The sequence below is a fragment of the Panthera uncia genome (assembly GCF_023721935.1).
Source record: "Panthera uncia isolate 11264 chromosome B3 unlocalized genomic scaffold, Puncia_PCG_1.0 HiC_scaffold_2, whole genome shotgun sequence".
Lineage (NCBI taxonomy): Eukaryota > Metazoa > Chordata > Mammalia > Carnivora > Felidae > Panthera > Panthera uncia.
The window spans coordinates 199,204-212,587 of record NW_026057583.1 but is presented as its reverse complement, the minus strand read 5'-3'; the positions used below and the strand labels follow the sequence as shown (position 1 = coordinate 212,587).

General features: G+C 47.0%; 1 protein-coding gene across 5 annotated transcripts in view; it reads right to left on the bottom strand.

Moving 5' to 3' along the window:
* Positions 1-13,384, bottom strand: part of ABHD2 (abhydrolase domain containing 2, acylglycerol lipase) — a 112,707-nt gene that overhangs the window by 49,533 nt on the left and 49,790 nt on the right. For 4 of the 5 annotated variants that reach the window (XM_049614269.1, XM_049614271.1, XM_049614268.1 and 1 more), the window contains one exon: positions 117-292. In XM_049614269.1, coding sequence (XP_049470226.1) covers positions 117-292 — 176 coding nt within the window. Of the gene's footprint in view, positions 1-116; positions 293-11,934; positions 12,705-13,384 lie in introns of those variants that run through there. The other variant, XM_049614270.1, reaches the window with a different exon arrangement.

The window sequence follows — 13,384 nt, the reverse complement described above, 5'->3', positions numbered from 1 at the left end:
TCAGGGGACTTCCTAGCAGCCCCCAGGTGTGACGGTGACTTGCTGGCATGAGGATCTCCACCGCGCTCCCTCACTGGCCGGTGTGATGGCCCAATCACAGACCCACGCTAGCTCACCTCCAACACAGTGCTCAGCCAAGGGCTCAAAGAGGTCGAAGGTCGAAGTGGCTCCGTCGGACATGGTGATGAACTTCCGGTGCCCGTACGGGTGTGGCGACCTCACCCTTCCCATCTTCCCATACAAGGCTGTTTGGATGTGTCCACTTTTCCCCCAGATCAACGGTGGGATGTATCTAAGAAAGAAGGAGAGGAGAGGTCAATTATCCCCACATTCCTTGAACAATGCGTGGAGAAATTTTTGAGCAGGTCTTTCAACCTATTTAAGTTTTTTTCCAGACAAATTCTCTATACTAAGGATACATGAGACCTTCTTTAAAAGTTTTTTTTTTAATGTTTTATTTATTTTTGAGACGGAGAGAGACAGAGCATGAGCGGGAGAGCAACAGAGAGAGAGGGAGACACAGAATCTGAAGCAGACTGCAGGCTCCGAGCTGTCAGCACAGAGCCCAACGTGGGGCTCGAACCCACGAACCGTGAGATCATGACCTGTGCCAAAGTCGGCTGCTTAACTGACTGAGCCACCCAGGTGCCCCAAGATTTTCTTTTTTCTTTCTTTTAAAATTTTGTAAAAATGTTTTTATTTTTAGAGAGAGAGACAGAGTGCGAACAGAGGAGCAGAGAGAGAGGGAGACACAAAATCCGAAGCAGGCTCCAGGCTCTGAGCTGTCGGCACAGACTTATGGACTGTGAGATCATGACCTGAGCTGAAGTCAGACGCTCAACCGAGGCACCCAGGCACCCCCCCTCCAAGACTTTCTTTACCTTATATCCTTGCCACGATTTACCTCTTTTGCCCATTTATTAATACATCCTGCATCAGATTAGCTCTAGGAATCACCAGGACATGCTTACGTAGACAGGATTTCAAATTTACAGTGTTAAGGAATTCAATATGGGTTATTTCTCTAATGCACGTTAAAAAGAAAATAAGTAATACGTTTTGAACACATGCTAATTGACAGGGTTAGCCTCATTCTCAAACGGGCCCAGGGACTACTGCACACGAATGCACACTGCCTACACTCACTAATGTTCACTTCTTTGCCTTCCCCTAATAAGACAGGCCACAGCTACGGTGGTCACCCCACCGGCCAAACTGCTGCTCTCTGTTACACTGGGAAGGGCTGCAAGCTTTCCTAAGAGCCTATAGGTGTCTCGTGCGCGCGTTGTCGGGGGCACTGTGTGCCCTGGAGAATGTGCTGGAAGGGCAGAGCAGTGTAAGTATCGGGTTAAATGAAGGATGAAGGCTTATCAGCCTATGTCATGACGCCACCCTAACAACTGTCCTTCGTGAAAACACGCAGTGACTCTGGTCTCTGGGAGTAAATGCAAAAACCACACACTAGTTAATTACCAGGAAAGCAAGGTGCTCCTGGTTACAACTAAGAAATGATTCACAAACACAGCGTAAGGATGGTTCCCTTTACCGAAGCTGCCACTGGTTTCTCCTTCACGCCTTTGAGCCCAGGCATGGTGCTTGGCCAGGATTTGTGTTCTATATAGAATCACAGAACATAAAACACGGTAATAACGTCCATCCTTCATCTCTGTATGATCTCACAGTGGTGAGCATTTTACTAAGGGTTTGCCTTAAACTATTTCCCAATTCATGCCTAGCTTCTCTATCACACCAGGTGATCCTAAAAGCCCTCCTTAAATGAAACCAGATTTGCTTTTTCTGTTTTGAATTCGTTAAGTCAGAAATTTAAGAGAAGTGACGCTATCACCCTACGCAAGCCAGTTCCCACACGTACTTCCTCTGGGAGGGTGGGGAGGAAAGAGTATTTTAAGACCTAAGGACATGAAGCCATTTGCCAGCATGACACCACAGGTGCAAATCTTAGTGCAGAGGCTATGGCATTTGGAAAGCAGACAGAAGCATTTATAAGAGATGAGTGGATTATGACAGCAACGAAAAGCAAGCTTATAAAAATAACGTCAACTGGACAACTCAGCATGACACGAGATTTAGATCTGCAATTTATAAAGGGTTTCAAGACGACCAACTTGAACAATAAGTTATACATGGGGGGGAGAGGAGTGATCCAAGAAACCAAATTCCCGGTCGCTCCCAGAGGAAAGTTCAAAGAAAACTTAGTTTATAACACAAATTTAAAATAGAATTGTGCGAGGTTAACAGGTCAGAAGAATGGGTTACATTTCACATACCTATCTTCTGATCTGGTTTAGAATATAGTATAATCCCAGCACATGACAAAAAAGAATAAGATACAATTTTCTCTTGGCTGTTCACAGATGGCCCACATCATGACGACACGGGCGGTCATCCTGATGCTGTGCTCCTGATTCAGGGTCACGTTACCTCTCTGAGGTGGCCTCCAGCCTCTCCTCTCGTCCCCACTTACTCCAGCATCCACCTGCCAGCGGAGGAGGGAAAACAAAATATGTAAACCTGGCCAGCCCCATCTACCGCGTGGGTCCTAACTTGGCCTAGGAGGCCTGCCGTGCCTGCCTGCTTACGCCTTTCAGTGTAAGTTCCGATAAACCCGAGCCACGGGCCCGGCTCCACTCCAAAGAGGCAGAGCTTGTGCTGAGCTATTTTCATCCCAAATGCCAAGCTGTTTCTTCTGCCTGGAATACGCTCCTTTTCTCCTTGCACACCCGTTGCTTTCCTCACCAGCTACAATTTGTTTTTCTTTTCTTGTTTAATTTTCTTTTAATGTTTTTATTTGAGACAGAGAGACAGAGCATGAGCAGGGGAGGGGCAGAGAGAGAGGAAGACACAGCATCCAAAGCAGGCTCCAGGTTCTGAGCTGTCAGCACAGAGCCCGACATGGGGCTCGAACTCATGAACCATGAGATCATGACCTGAGCTGAAGTCGGACGCTTAACCCACTGAGCCACCCAGGCGCCTCTACTATTTGTTTTTCAAGACTCACTTCCAATCAGGTCGCTGGGGGAGCTGCCCTTCTCTGTGCCTCCTGGCGAAGCACCCTGAGCAGAGCTCTGTCCTGGCGTCCAGGAGGCTCGACTGATATCAGGGCTCTTTACTGGCACATTCCTCCCCACCACCTGCGGGAGCCAGGCTTAGAAATCGTTGTGCCCATCCCCAGGGTGCTTCATACCCTAAGCATTTGGAAGGGCTGCTGAATGAATAGAGTACAGACCCACTTAGTGAATCTGAGAAGAAACAGATGTACTTAAAAAAATGATATGCACCATAATTATGGCAGTTGGACTGCAGCATGGGTGGTGCTTGGTGACTGTCCCCTTCCCAGGCCATCTGGCAGCATTCTCAGACCAGGCTGGGAGAAAATCGTGAAGGTGTGCATGTGCGTATATGTGCGTATGTGCACGCGTGTGCGTGAGAATAAGTGACCACCTCGGGATCACCCGGGACTTTCTCACTTCAGCGTAAGGTCAGTTGTGCACAGTAGACGTTTCACAATCTTTAATTCTACCACCATAGCATCTACTGATAAAACACTGTTTTTAATTAACTTCACAATAACACAACACCGGAGTTTACGAAATCGGACGTTTAGACAGCCCAGTTTTGCTGTGTGTTTTCCTCTGTTTATAGAAGTCATCCACAGATCACATGAAAAAACGAAAAAAAAAAAAAACCCACAAAAAAACAAGAAACTGGAATGGGTATAACTAGTTACGTGGTTTCGGTCAAGCAGGAAATGTGGACCAAAACAAGACTATTTTGAAAGTCACATAAACACATAAGCAAGCACTTAAGAGACACTGCTGAAGTGTACAAGGAGGAAGCTGCTTTATTCTAACTACCTTTGTGATAGTGAATCTGAGAATATAGCTGCCAGTGACCCCACCTATCCCCAGGTCCTTGAGCCACTCTCCCCATCGGGGCGCCCCCTCTAGGAGTCTGGGCTGGCCTAGGACTAGTTTAGGCTGGTAGAACGTGGTAGAACGGCTGCTGTGCAGGGCTGGGGCTGGCCCTTCAAAGAGAAGCCTGGCAGTTTCTGCTTTCACCTTGGAAGCCTGGCGCCATGTTGTAAAGGAGCCAGGGCTCGAATACCCAGTGAGTAGAGGCAACACGGAGGGCGTCTAGAAGATGTGACACAGACCCGAGTGCTGCGTGCGTTTAAAACTCAGAGCAGCACCGTACCGGCTTCCAAAACAGATGGACCAATTTCTCATTTCCAACCGTTATGCACGCAAGTGCCTCTCTCCCTCACCCTCATCAATAACTAGCTTTGTCAATCTTTGACATTTGGGCCACCCTGATGGGCCAAAAAATGGGTATTTAACTTCAACTTGTGTTTCTTAAGGCTGATCCAATCTATGGAAAACAAGTTTCTTATCTGAATTTGCATTTTCCTGATCCATATGTTTATTAGTCATTCACATCTCTCTTACGTAAATTGTACCCTTTGTCCATTTTTCTGTTACATTTTTATCTTTTTCCAATCCATTCATAGGTACTGTTCTTGTCACCCCTGCACGTCATTGTCTATTTTATGTTGCAAACGCTTTCTCCCAATTTATAGTATATTTCAATTTTATCACTTATCTTACATAACTTTCATATTTTGTGGTTAAATTTGTTAGGTTTCTTTCTTTTTTTTTTTTTTTTAACGTAGGCTCCACACCCAGCCTGAAGTTCAACATAGGGATTGAACTCACAACCCTGAGGTCATGAGTCAGTGCTTAACTGACTAAGCCCCTCCGATGGGCCTAAGATTTTTGTGTAAAAAAAATTTTTTTTAATGTTTATTTATTTTTGAGACAGAGAGAGACACAGCATGAGCGGGGGAGGGGCAGAGGGAGAAAGAGACACAGAATCCCAAGCAGACTCCAGGCTCCGAGCTGTCAGCACAGAGCCCGACGCGGGGCTCCAACTTGTCAACTGGGAGATCATGACCTGAGCTGAAGTCGGACGCTCAACCGACTGAACCACCCGGGCGCCCCTGATTTTTGTCTTTAAAGTAATCTCTACACCTTACGTGGGGCTCAAACCCACATCCCTGAAATCAAGTCACATGTTCCTCCGACTGAGATAGCCAGGTGCCCCGATTTGTTAGGTTTTTCTGTTAAAACCTTTGTGTTTTGCATTTTGTTTTAAAAAGAGCTATTCTAGCACCCAATTTTAAATACATTTCCCAATATTTCCTTTTATTATGCCTACAGTTAAAAAAATTTTTTTTAATGTTTATTTCTGAGAGACAGAAAGAGACACAGCATGAGCAGGGGAGGGGCAGAGAGAGGGAGACAGAATCCAAAGCAGGCTCCAGGCTCTGAGCTGCCAGCACAGAGCCCGATGCAGGGCTCGAACTCACGGAGTGTGAGATCATGATCTGAGCTGAAGTCGGACGCTCAACCGACTGAGCCACCCAGGCGCCCCTATCTATTTGTCTATTCTTATGCCAATATGACTCTGCCTTAATGAATATAGCTTTATGGACTATTTTGAGCAGTAACAGTGCAGGCCCCCCCTTCACTTGTCTTTTTTAAAATTCTCTTGGCAGATTTTTGCCATTTTATTTTCCAGATGAATTACAGGATTAGCCTGTTTCATGACAAACTTGGAATTTCTAATTGGAAACACACCAAACTCCTATATTACCTTGGGTAAAATTGGCACGTTTACAGTTTTTACTGGTCCCATTAAAAAACGTGCAGTATCCGTATATTATTCAAGGATTTATGTCCTACAGTAAAACTTCATAGCTTGCTTCACGTTCCACTGCTCAGTTTTTACTACACGAATTTGCATACATTTCTACTCTTTTTTTTTTTTTTTAATTTCTACATTTTTAAAAAAGCTATTCTTAGAGTTAGCATCTGGGCATGTTTCACTCCTAACTCCCTGAAAGCTGCATCTCAGTACTAACACATACGGTGTGGTTTGTCCAAAGTGCTGTGGCCAGTGGTTAATAAACGCTTGTTACTAAGAAAGAAGCTAGACCACAACGAAATATAGAGGCCAGGATGTCCTTATCTTCTGCATCAATTTATAAGCAACACCTGGCTAGTGCCCAATGGGCAAGGCCGTAAGGGAGAATCTAGATCTCCCTCCCACCCACATCCCTCCAGACAAACACACGCTGCCTTCGGACGGACGGAGTTCACATCAGCAAGGACAGATGGTTGCCGGGCTGTTTACAAAAGAGCCGGAAAAAAGTTGACTAATGCTGATCCTTGCCCTCAATCTGCGGGTGACCAATCGATTCTTTCCATGGGGACGTGGGTTCCTTGGTTGTACATCAAACTACTTTATAGCAACTGAACCCAGACTTAGCTGTCAGGCCCTCTGATTCTCCCCAGCAGCTCTCTAGCAAACTGGCAGAGGCCTGGCATACATATGACATCTGAGACTGGGCCCTGGGCCCCTACTTCCGGCAGGTACCGTCCGGTGACCTAGATGCTCATTAGCAGTTACTCCTTGGTTCTAATTTTACTTTTGTTTCAGACAAGATGTTTTGGTTAAAATGACGCAATCCAACTCCGACTAACTTAAGAAGGGACTATGCGGGGCGCCTGGGTGGCTCAGTCGGTTAAGCGGCCAACTTCGGCTCAGGTCACGATCTCGCGGTCCGTGAGTTCGAGCCCCGCGTCGGGCTCTGTGCTGACAGCTCAGAGCCTGGAGCCTGTTTCCGATTCTGTGTCTCCCTCTCTCTCTGACCCTCCCCCGTTCATGCTCTGTCTCTCTCTGTCTCAAAAATAAATAAACGTTAAAAAAAAAATTTTTTTTAAATAAAAAAAAAAAGAAGGGACCATGCTGGGGTGCTCACCAAATGGACAAGAGGCTGGAGGACCAGCTTCCAGGAAAGAAACTGGGGCTACTCGACGTATGTGCTCTTTATACAGCAGCACCCCAAGAGCCAATGCCCCACGAGTGGGGTGTCCAGAAGAAGGGAATTCTGGAGGGCGAAGCAGTGCATCTTGATTTATTACCTGCATATAATGGGAGAGAAGGACTTGCCCAAAATGCCCTTGGAGAGGAAGAATGGTGCTGGGCAGCCAGAAAGGGACAAATGCTCCCAACAAGGTTTTGGGCTCGACTTGTCTTTGCTACAAGTGGCTTCGTTAGTGCCCTCGATACCCCACGACCCTCTTCAAACCATCACGTTCCCAGCTAGTTCTTCCAAAGTCTCTTCTTTCTGTCTTTGTTCCCAACCTTGGTCCCAACTCAGCATTTCCCATAATTCTCAAATGTATTTACTTTGAAGCCTCTGCCTCACCTATAACACAGTGTGGATCACAAACAGGCAACCTACTTGGCTCGAGTGGTATTTTTTATCACACACCCATCTTTCTGAAAGCAAAGTTTATCACGTATGAGTGTGTGCTGTTTTCTTTAAAGGAGAAATCTAGACAAGGAGAGTTTTTATGACTCCTGGTCAATCTTTACCGGTCTTAAAGGAGCACACTTTTTGCAACTCACCACATTGCCCCACTGTTTTTTTTTTGAAGGTAACATTCACATAACATGAAATTAACCTTAAAAAATTTTTATTTTAGAGAGAGCGCATGCGCACAAGCAGAAGAGAGGCAGAGGGAGAGAGAGGAAGGGAGGAAGGGAGAGAAGAAGGGAGGGAGGGAGAGAGAGGAAGGGAGGAAGGGAGAGAAAGGGAGAGGAAGGGAGGGAGGAAGGGGGGGGAGGGGGGGGGGGGGAGAGAGAGAGAGAGAGAGAGAGAGAGAGAGAGAGAGAGAGAGAATATAAAGCAGCCCTGCCACAGGCCTCAATCCCATGACTGTGAAATCATAACCTGAGCTGAAATCAAGAGTCAGACGCTTAACCAAGTTACCCAGGCGCCCCTGAAACGAACCACTTTAAAGTGTACAATTCGATTACATTTAGTACATTCACAATATTGTATACTTATCACCTCTATGTGGTGATGAACGTTTCTTTGCTCCAAAAGGAAACTTCGTGTGTGTTAAGCAGTCACTCCCCATTCTCCCCTCCCTCTACCCCCGGAAACCACTAATCTGCTTCCAGTTTCTATGGAATTCTGTATTTGGGATGTTTTCTAGAAATGGAATCATTGAATATGTGACTTCTTGTCTTGTGATTTTTCACTTAGCATAAAGTTTTCAAGGTTCATCCATGTTGTAGCATGTATCAGCACTTCATTCCTCTCTATGGCTGAATAAGATTTCATTATACGCACATACCTACCACATTTTCTTTATCCATGTATTGGTTGATGGACATTGGGTCGTTTCCACCTTTTGGTGAAAGGTGGAAACTGTGAACAGGGCTGCTGTGGACATCTGCATACAAGTATTTGTTTGAATACCTGTTTTCAGTTCTTTTGGGTATATATCTAGGATCAGAATTTCCGGGTCATATGGTAATTCTATGCTTAACTTTTTGTGGAACCTCCAAACTAGTTTCCATAGTAGCTGCACAATTTTACGCTCCTACCAGAAACACATGATAGTTCCAATCTTTCCACATTGTCACCAACACTTGTTTTTTACTGTCTTTTTTTTTTTCATTGTTACAGCATCTTAGTGATATTAAACCTACTCTTTTGACGGCAGGCCATTCCTTTCCACTCTGTCTCTACTTCCATTTCTACGTTTAATATTTATCTCAATTTTTAAAATGAATTAGTTGAGAAATAAACACGTACAATCAGTCTCATTCATTCCTACAATGGCTATTGTCGGTGGAAAGGCTTGAAGCAGAATAAAGTTGGCAACAGTCAAAACTGCGTGCGGTATACTATGGGACTGTCTAAAAATTGACAAAAGAATCCAGCTTTTATAAAAGCATTTAGACTTGCAAAACGTAACCTAGAGAATTGGACTTGGTGGGAATAATAGCCATGAGAAAACTTGCTACAGCAGAAGCTATAGTCAGTGACACATCATGTGGACAAGAAACTGCTTCTAAGCTTCGTGGTAAAATTTAAATGGAAAACAAACCTGATAAAGATAAAATTGAACTGTCTTGCGTTAAAAAATCATCATGGAATCACACTGGGTCAGTAGAATTTGTTTCAGAAAGTATTCTCTAGGATGATTTAATGTTAGCATCACTTGGATGAAAACGCTTGTATTTTAAATGTCCCTGGGTTCTGCCCCTCCTGACTCCTCCTATGGCAGTGCAGGTGGCTAGAACCTAGCTCACACTCTACTCTGGCATGTTCCTCCTTCCTGGGCCAAGAAAGGCAAGAGACTCGGAACCAACAAAGGAGACGATACCGGCTGGAAGGTAATACAGAGGTAGGTAGGGGAGAAGACCGATAATGCTGGGGCCACTCAGGGTCTGTGGAGGGGTGGGTGGGCAGGCCACTGACAGGCTCAGCCAGTTAAGCATCTGATCTTGGCTCAGGTCACAATCTCACGGTTTGTGAGTTCAAGCCCCGATTCGGATTCTCTGTCTCCCTCTCTCTGCCTCTCCCCCACTCATGCACGCACTCTTTCTCTCTCAAAAATAAACAAACAAAAAAAAAAATATTGGGCTTATCTAGAACCAACGTAAATGGGACTTCACATATCTTAAATAGTCAACAGCCAGCCTCTAGCTTTAAAAATATATCAAATTAACATATGCATATTCTAGTGTTGGCCATTACGAAATTTTTTTTAAATATTTATTTCTGAGAGAGAGAGAGAGAGAGAGAGAGAGAGAGAGAGATCATGAGCAGGGGAGGGGCAGAGAAAGAGGGTCCAGAAACCGAAGCAGGGTCCAGGCTCGGAGCTGTCAGCACAGAGCCCGGCGCGGGGCTCAAACTCATGGACTGTGAGATCACGACCCGAGCCAAAGTTGGACGCTCAACTGGTTGAGCCACCCAGGCGCCCCAAGGTGTTGCCCATTTCTAAAGCTACTGCCAACCAGGGGTTTTTCAACAACACGGTGAGCCCTGGTATTTATTCCTGATATAAATCTGCTTATTGAGAAACAGTACATAAGGGCCTCCAGGCCAGAAGCTGACAGCAAACAGGAGAAAGGACAAACACGCAGACCAAATTCCAGGGCTCTGGCCAAGTTCAAGACAACGATCGTCAGGGTGGACCATTCGGGAGCGACCCCTTCCTCCACGGCAGTGTGGTGTGGTCACGTCTCACCCACGGCCTGGTCCTCAAGGTAAAGGGTGAAACTTCCCACTAGAGGCAAATACCCCCGAACATGCCTGAGGAAGGAACACGCTGTCTCAGCGAGCGGGGCCCGGCGGGTGGCTGGGGCTGCACGAAGCGCAGGCAGCACCGGGGCCTTGAGGTTAGGGTTGTGCCGTGAAGCAAACGAGCACGGCCGATGCTGCCTCCTGCACAGAGTCACAGGGCCCGCGGGGCCTTGCACTTGCTTCCCGAGCGGGGAAGTGCCGAGTGGCCAGCACGGATGGAGTCGAGCACGACAGTGCGTGTGTGCACGCACCTGTGTGTATGGGTGTGCGCGTGCACACGTGTGTGTGTGCATACGAGCGTGTGTGCACGTGCGTGGTTCTCTCTTTCCCGGTGTACACAGTTGAATCTGCATATGTTCAGTAGACACGTGATAGAACTCCGCTAGAAAGAGCATCAGGTAATAGTTAAATATTGTAACATTAAAAAAAAAGCAGCAAGGAATTCCTCTTTAATTCACACCCCGCCGAAACTCAAAGGTACTGGGCAGAAGGAGCTCCCAAAACACAGCAATCTATCTGCAGGATTTCCTGGGGCCCCCACAGCCACCCCACCTTGGCTATGCATCTAGAACTTACTGTCGAGGTTTAAAAGGTCATCTGACAAAATGAGTGGCCCTCTTCTCAAGAGTTTGTAACTTTACACGTTAGCATTTGTGAACGCAGCCCTTGACTCGAAGCCTCCCAAGTCCACAGGCCCCGACCTTGTCCCCTGGGCAGGCCGCTCACTCTACAGACATGGGTCCGCCATTTTATACTCTGCCCCTCACGGTTCCCTCTCCTTCCGCAAGCCCAAACCAAAGGGACACTTCAGTGTCACTTCAGGAGTGACAATGTCCTGCAAACCTCACTTTCAAGTGGCTGATAGTGTCCTTGGCTGGCTTTGTGCCAACCAGCAGCCAGAAAGCGAGTCAGGTGCTGGGGCCGTTTAGGAGACATGGGCTCAGGACGTTTCCTCAATCTCCAGAGAATGCCCATCTCACAAGGCCCTCCTCTCTGCTCCAAGCACACATTCAGGTAAAAAAAAAAAAACATTTCCATTTCAAGAAAAATATTTGTCCAGTGAGCAGAAAGATGACCTTTATTCTGAACAAGAGATCTGATTTGCGAGTGACAACAGGGACCAGAGATGCCTCCTGGAGCAAGCAGCTGGCATCTGGGACCAAACCAAAGACCTGTTCTCGGACAGCCTGCCTCGGCCTCTGTTTTCTTTTGGTTCTTATATATTGAGTCAATAAAATTCAGAGATTAGCAAGCCTAATCTGCTCACGGAGGGTTCACAGTCTGGGGGTGAAAGCACACGAGGACAGACAACTACTGTCATGGAGGGGACTGGGCACTGGGGTCAGAAAGGCAGAAGGGGGTGATCTTACGGGGAAGCTTAGTCACATGGCTGAGAAGTACCAGTTTAACCCAGTGCGTGATGGGGAGTGTTAAGGACCGAACGTCTGTGTCCCTTCAACATTCATGTGTTGAAGCCCTGCCCCTGCCCCCGCCCCTGCCGCTGTGATGGTACGTGGAGGTGGGGCCTTTGGGAGGTGAGTGAGTTTAGATGAGGTCATGAGGGGAGAGCCCCAAGGTGAGACTGGTGTTCCTACAAGAAGAGGGGGAGAGACCACAGCTCTCCCGAGGCCACAGAGAGAAGGTGGCCATCTACAAGCCAGGAAGACGGCTCTCACCAGGAACCGGATCTGCTGACACCTCATCTTGGACTTTCCAGCCTCCAACAACAGTGAAAAATAAATAACCTGTCGTCTAAGCCACCAATTTCACGGCATTTTGTTATAGCGGTCTGAGTTAAGACAGGGAGCGTGAAGTCCTCAGAGAGCAGGGACGTTCTGAGCATCCGACCTCTGTGTCAAGGACTGGACTGTCTCTCATTTAGTCCGTACAACAGCTCTGAGTGACGGTATCGCCCCTGTTTTACAGATGAGAAAAACAGAGCCTTGACTTGCCTCATTTTGCAACGTCAGGCTGAGAGGACAAGCGTCTGGCTTCAGTTCAGAGCTTTTCCTACTATGGCACAGTCAAGATACATCAACTCCCTCAAACACAGATTAAAATAACAAACGTCTTTGTGCCTGTTTTTTTCCTGTCTGATCATCTGTCCGCACGTTATATTAAATCATGTTTCTCCCAACTGAGAACTGAAGTTGTTAGAACTCCACTTTGGTTTTCTTCGCATACATGAAACAAAAAACCATTTCTTTGATTTCACATGTGTTTCACAACTGTAGCCGACTTCTTAATGTCAGCGAAGTTCTTTTGGGCAGATTAATCATCTGGAGGGTGATTCATTTGAATTCACATTTGAATATTTCTAGGACGAGGGCAGGGTCTCCCCAAAAGTAAGGAGACGCAGGAGAGAGGCTGGAGGTGCTGTGGAAAGGCAAGAGGTGTCTGATTTGGGGAAGCATTTTTATCCTCTGTTAATGAGGGAGGCTAAATTAATTAGGATGAGCGTCAGTGGGAGGGGGGGAGAGGGGGTGCATGCAGGGGGCAAAGTTTTGTGGCAGCTCCAGAAGTCAGAAAACTGAGCTCCAGGGTGTGTGTGCACATGTGCACACACATGCATACGTGCAGGTGTGCACGTGAGCACACGTGTGTGTGTGTGTGTGTGTGTGTGTGTGTGTGTGTGTGTGTGTGTGTGGTGAGGAAGCAGGGAAGCTATAGGGCCCTTTCGAGGTCAGGGGAACATTTACAGGCATTTACCCTGGATCCTGACCTTCCAGAGCTTCCCCTCCACAGGCCCTGAACTCAGGACTCCTGCTCCTCCTCCTACGGACCCCTGTGGTTCCCCCTGTGGCCTCTCTCCCCTCATCCGGCCTGGCCGATGTGAGCCTACCCCACTGGGCGTCAGCCTTCTCCAGCCATGGGGCGGACCCTGCACGACATCACACCAGTGCTACTGGGTTGGCAGGGAAAGGACTTCATCATTTGCTTCGGGACTTTCATCTCAGAGTGGCAAGTGGCAGATTCAGCTTCCCAAACACCCATTAATAAGCTCATCAGAAATCTGCTTTGCGCACAGCGTTTTCCCCCACCGGGCAAATACTTCTTCACAGCTGTCGCACATTACATTTTCGCCGTCGTTGCTAGATGTTCTATTCCTGAATTTCAGGATTATGCACAGGAAAATTCCAATGCAGAGATATATTCTGTTTCTGCCTGAAGTGACCAAAAGTGGCCTGAGGAAAC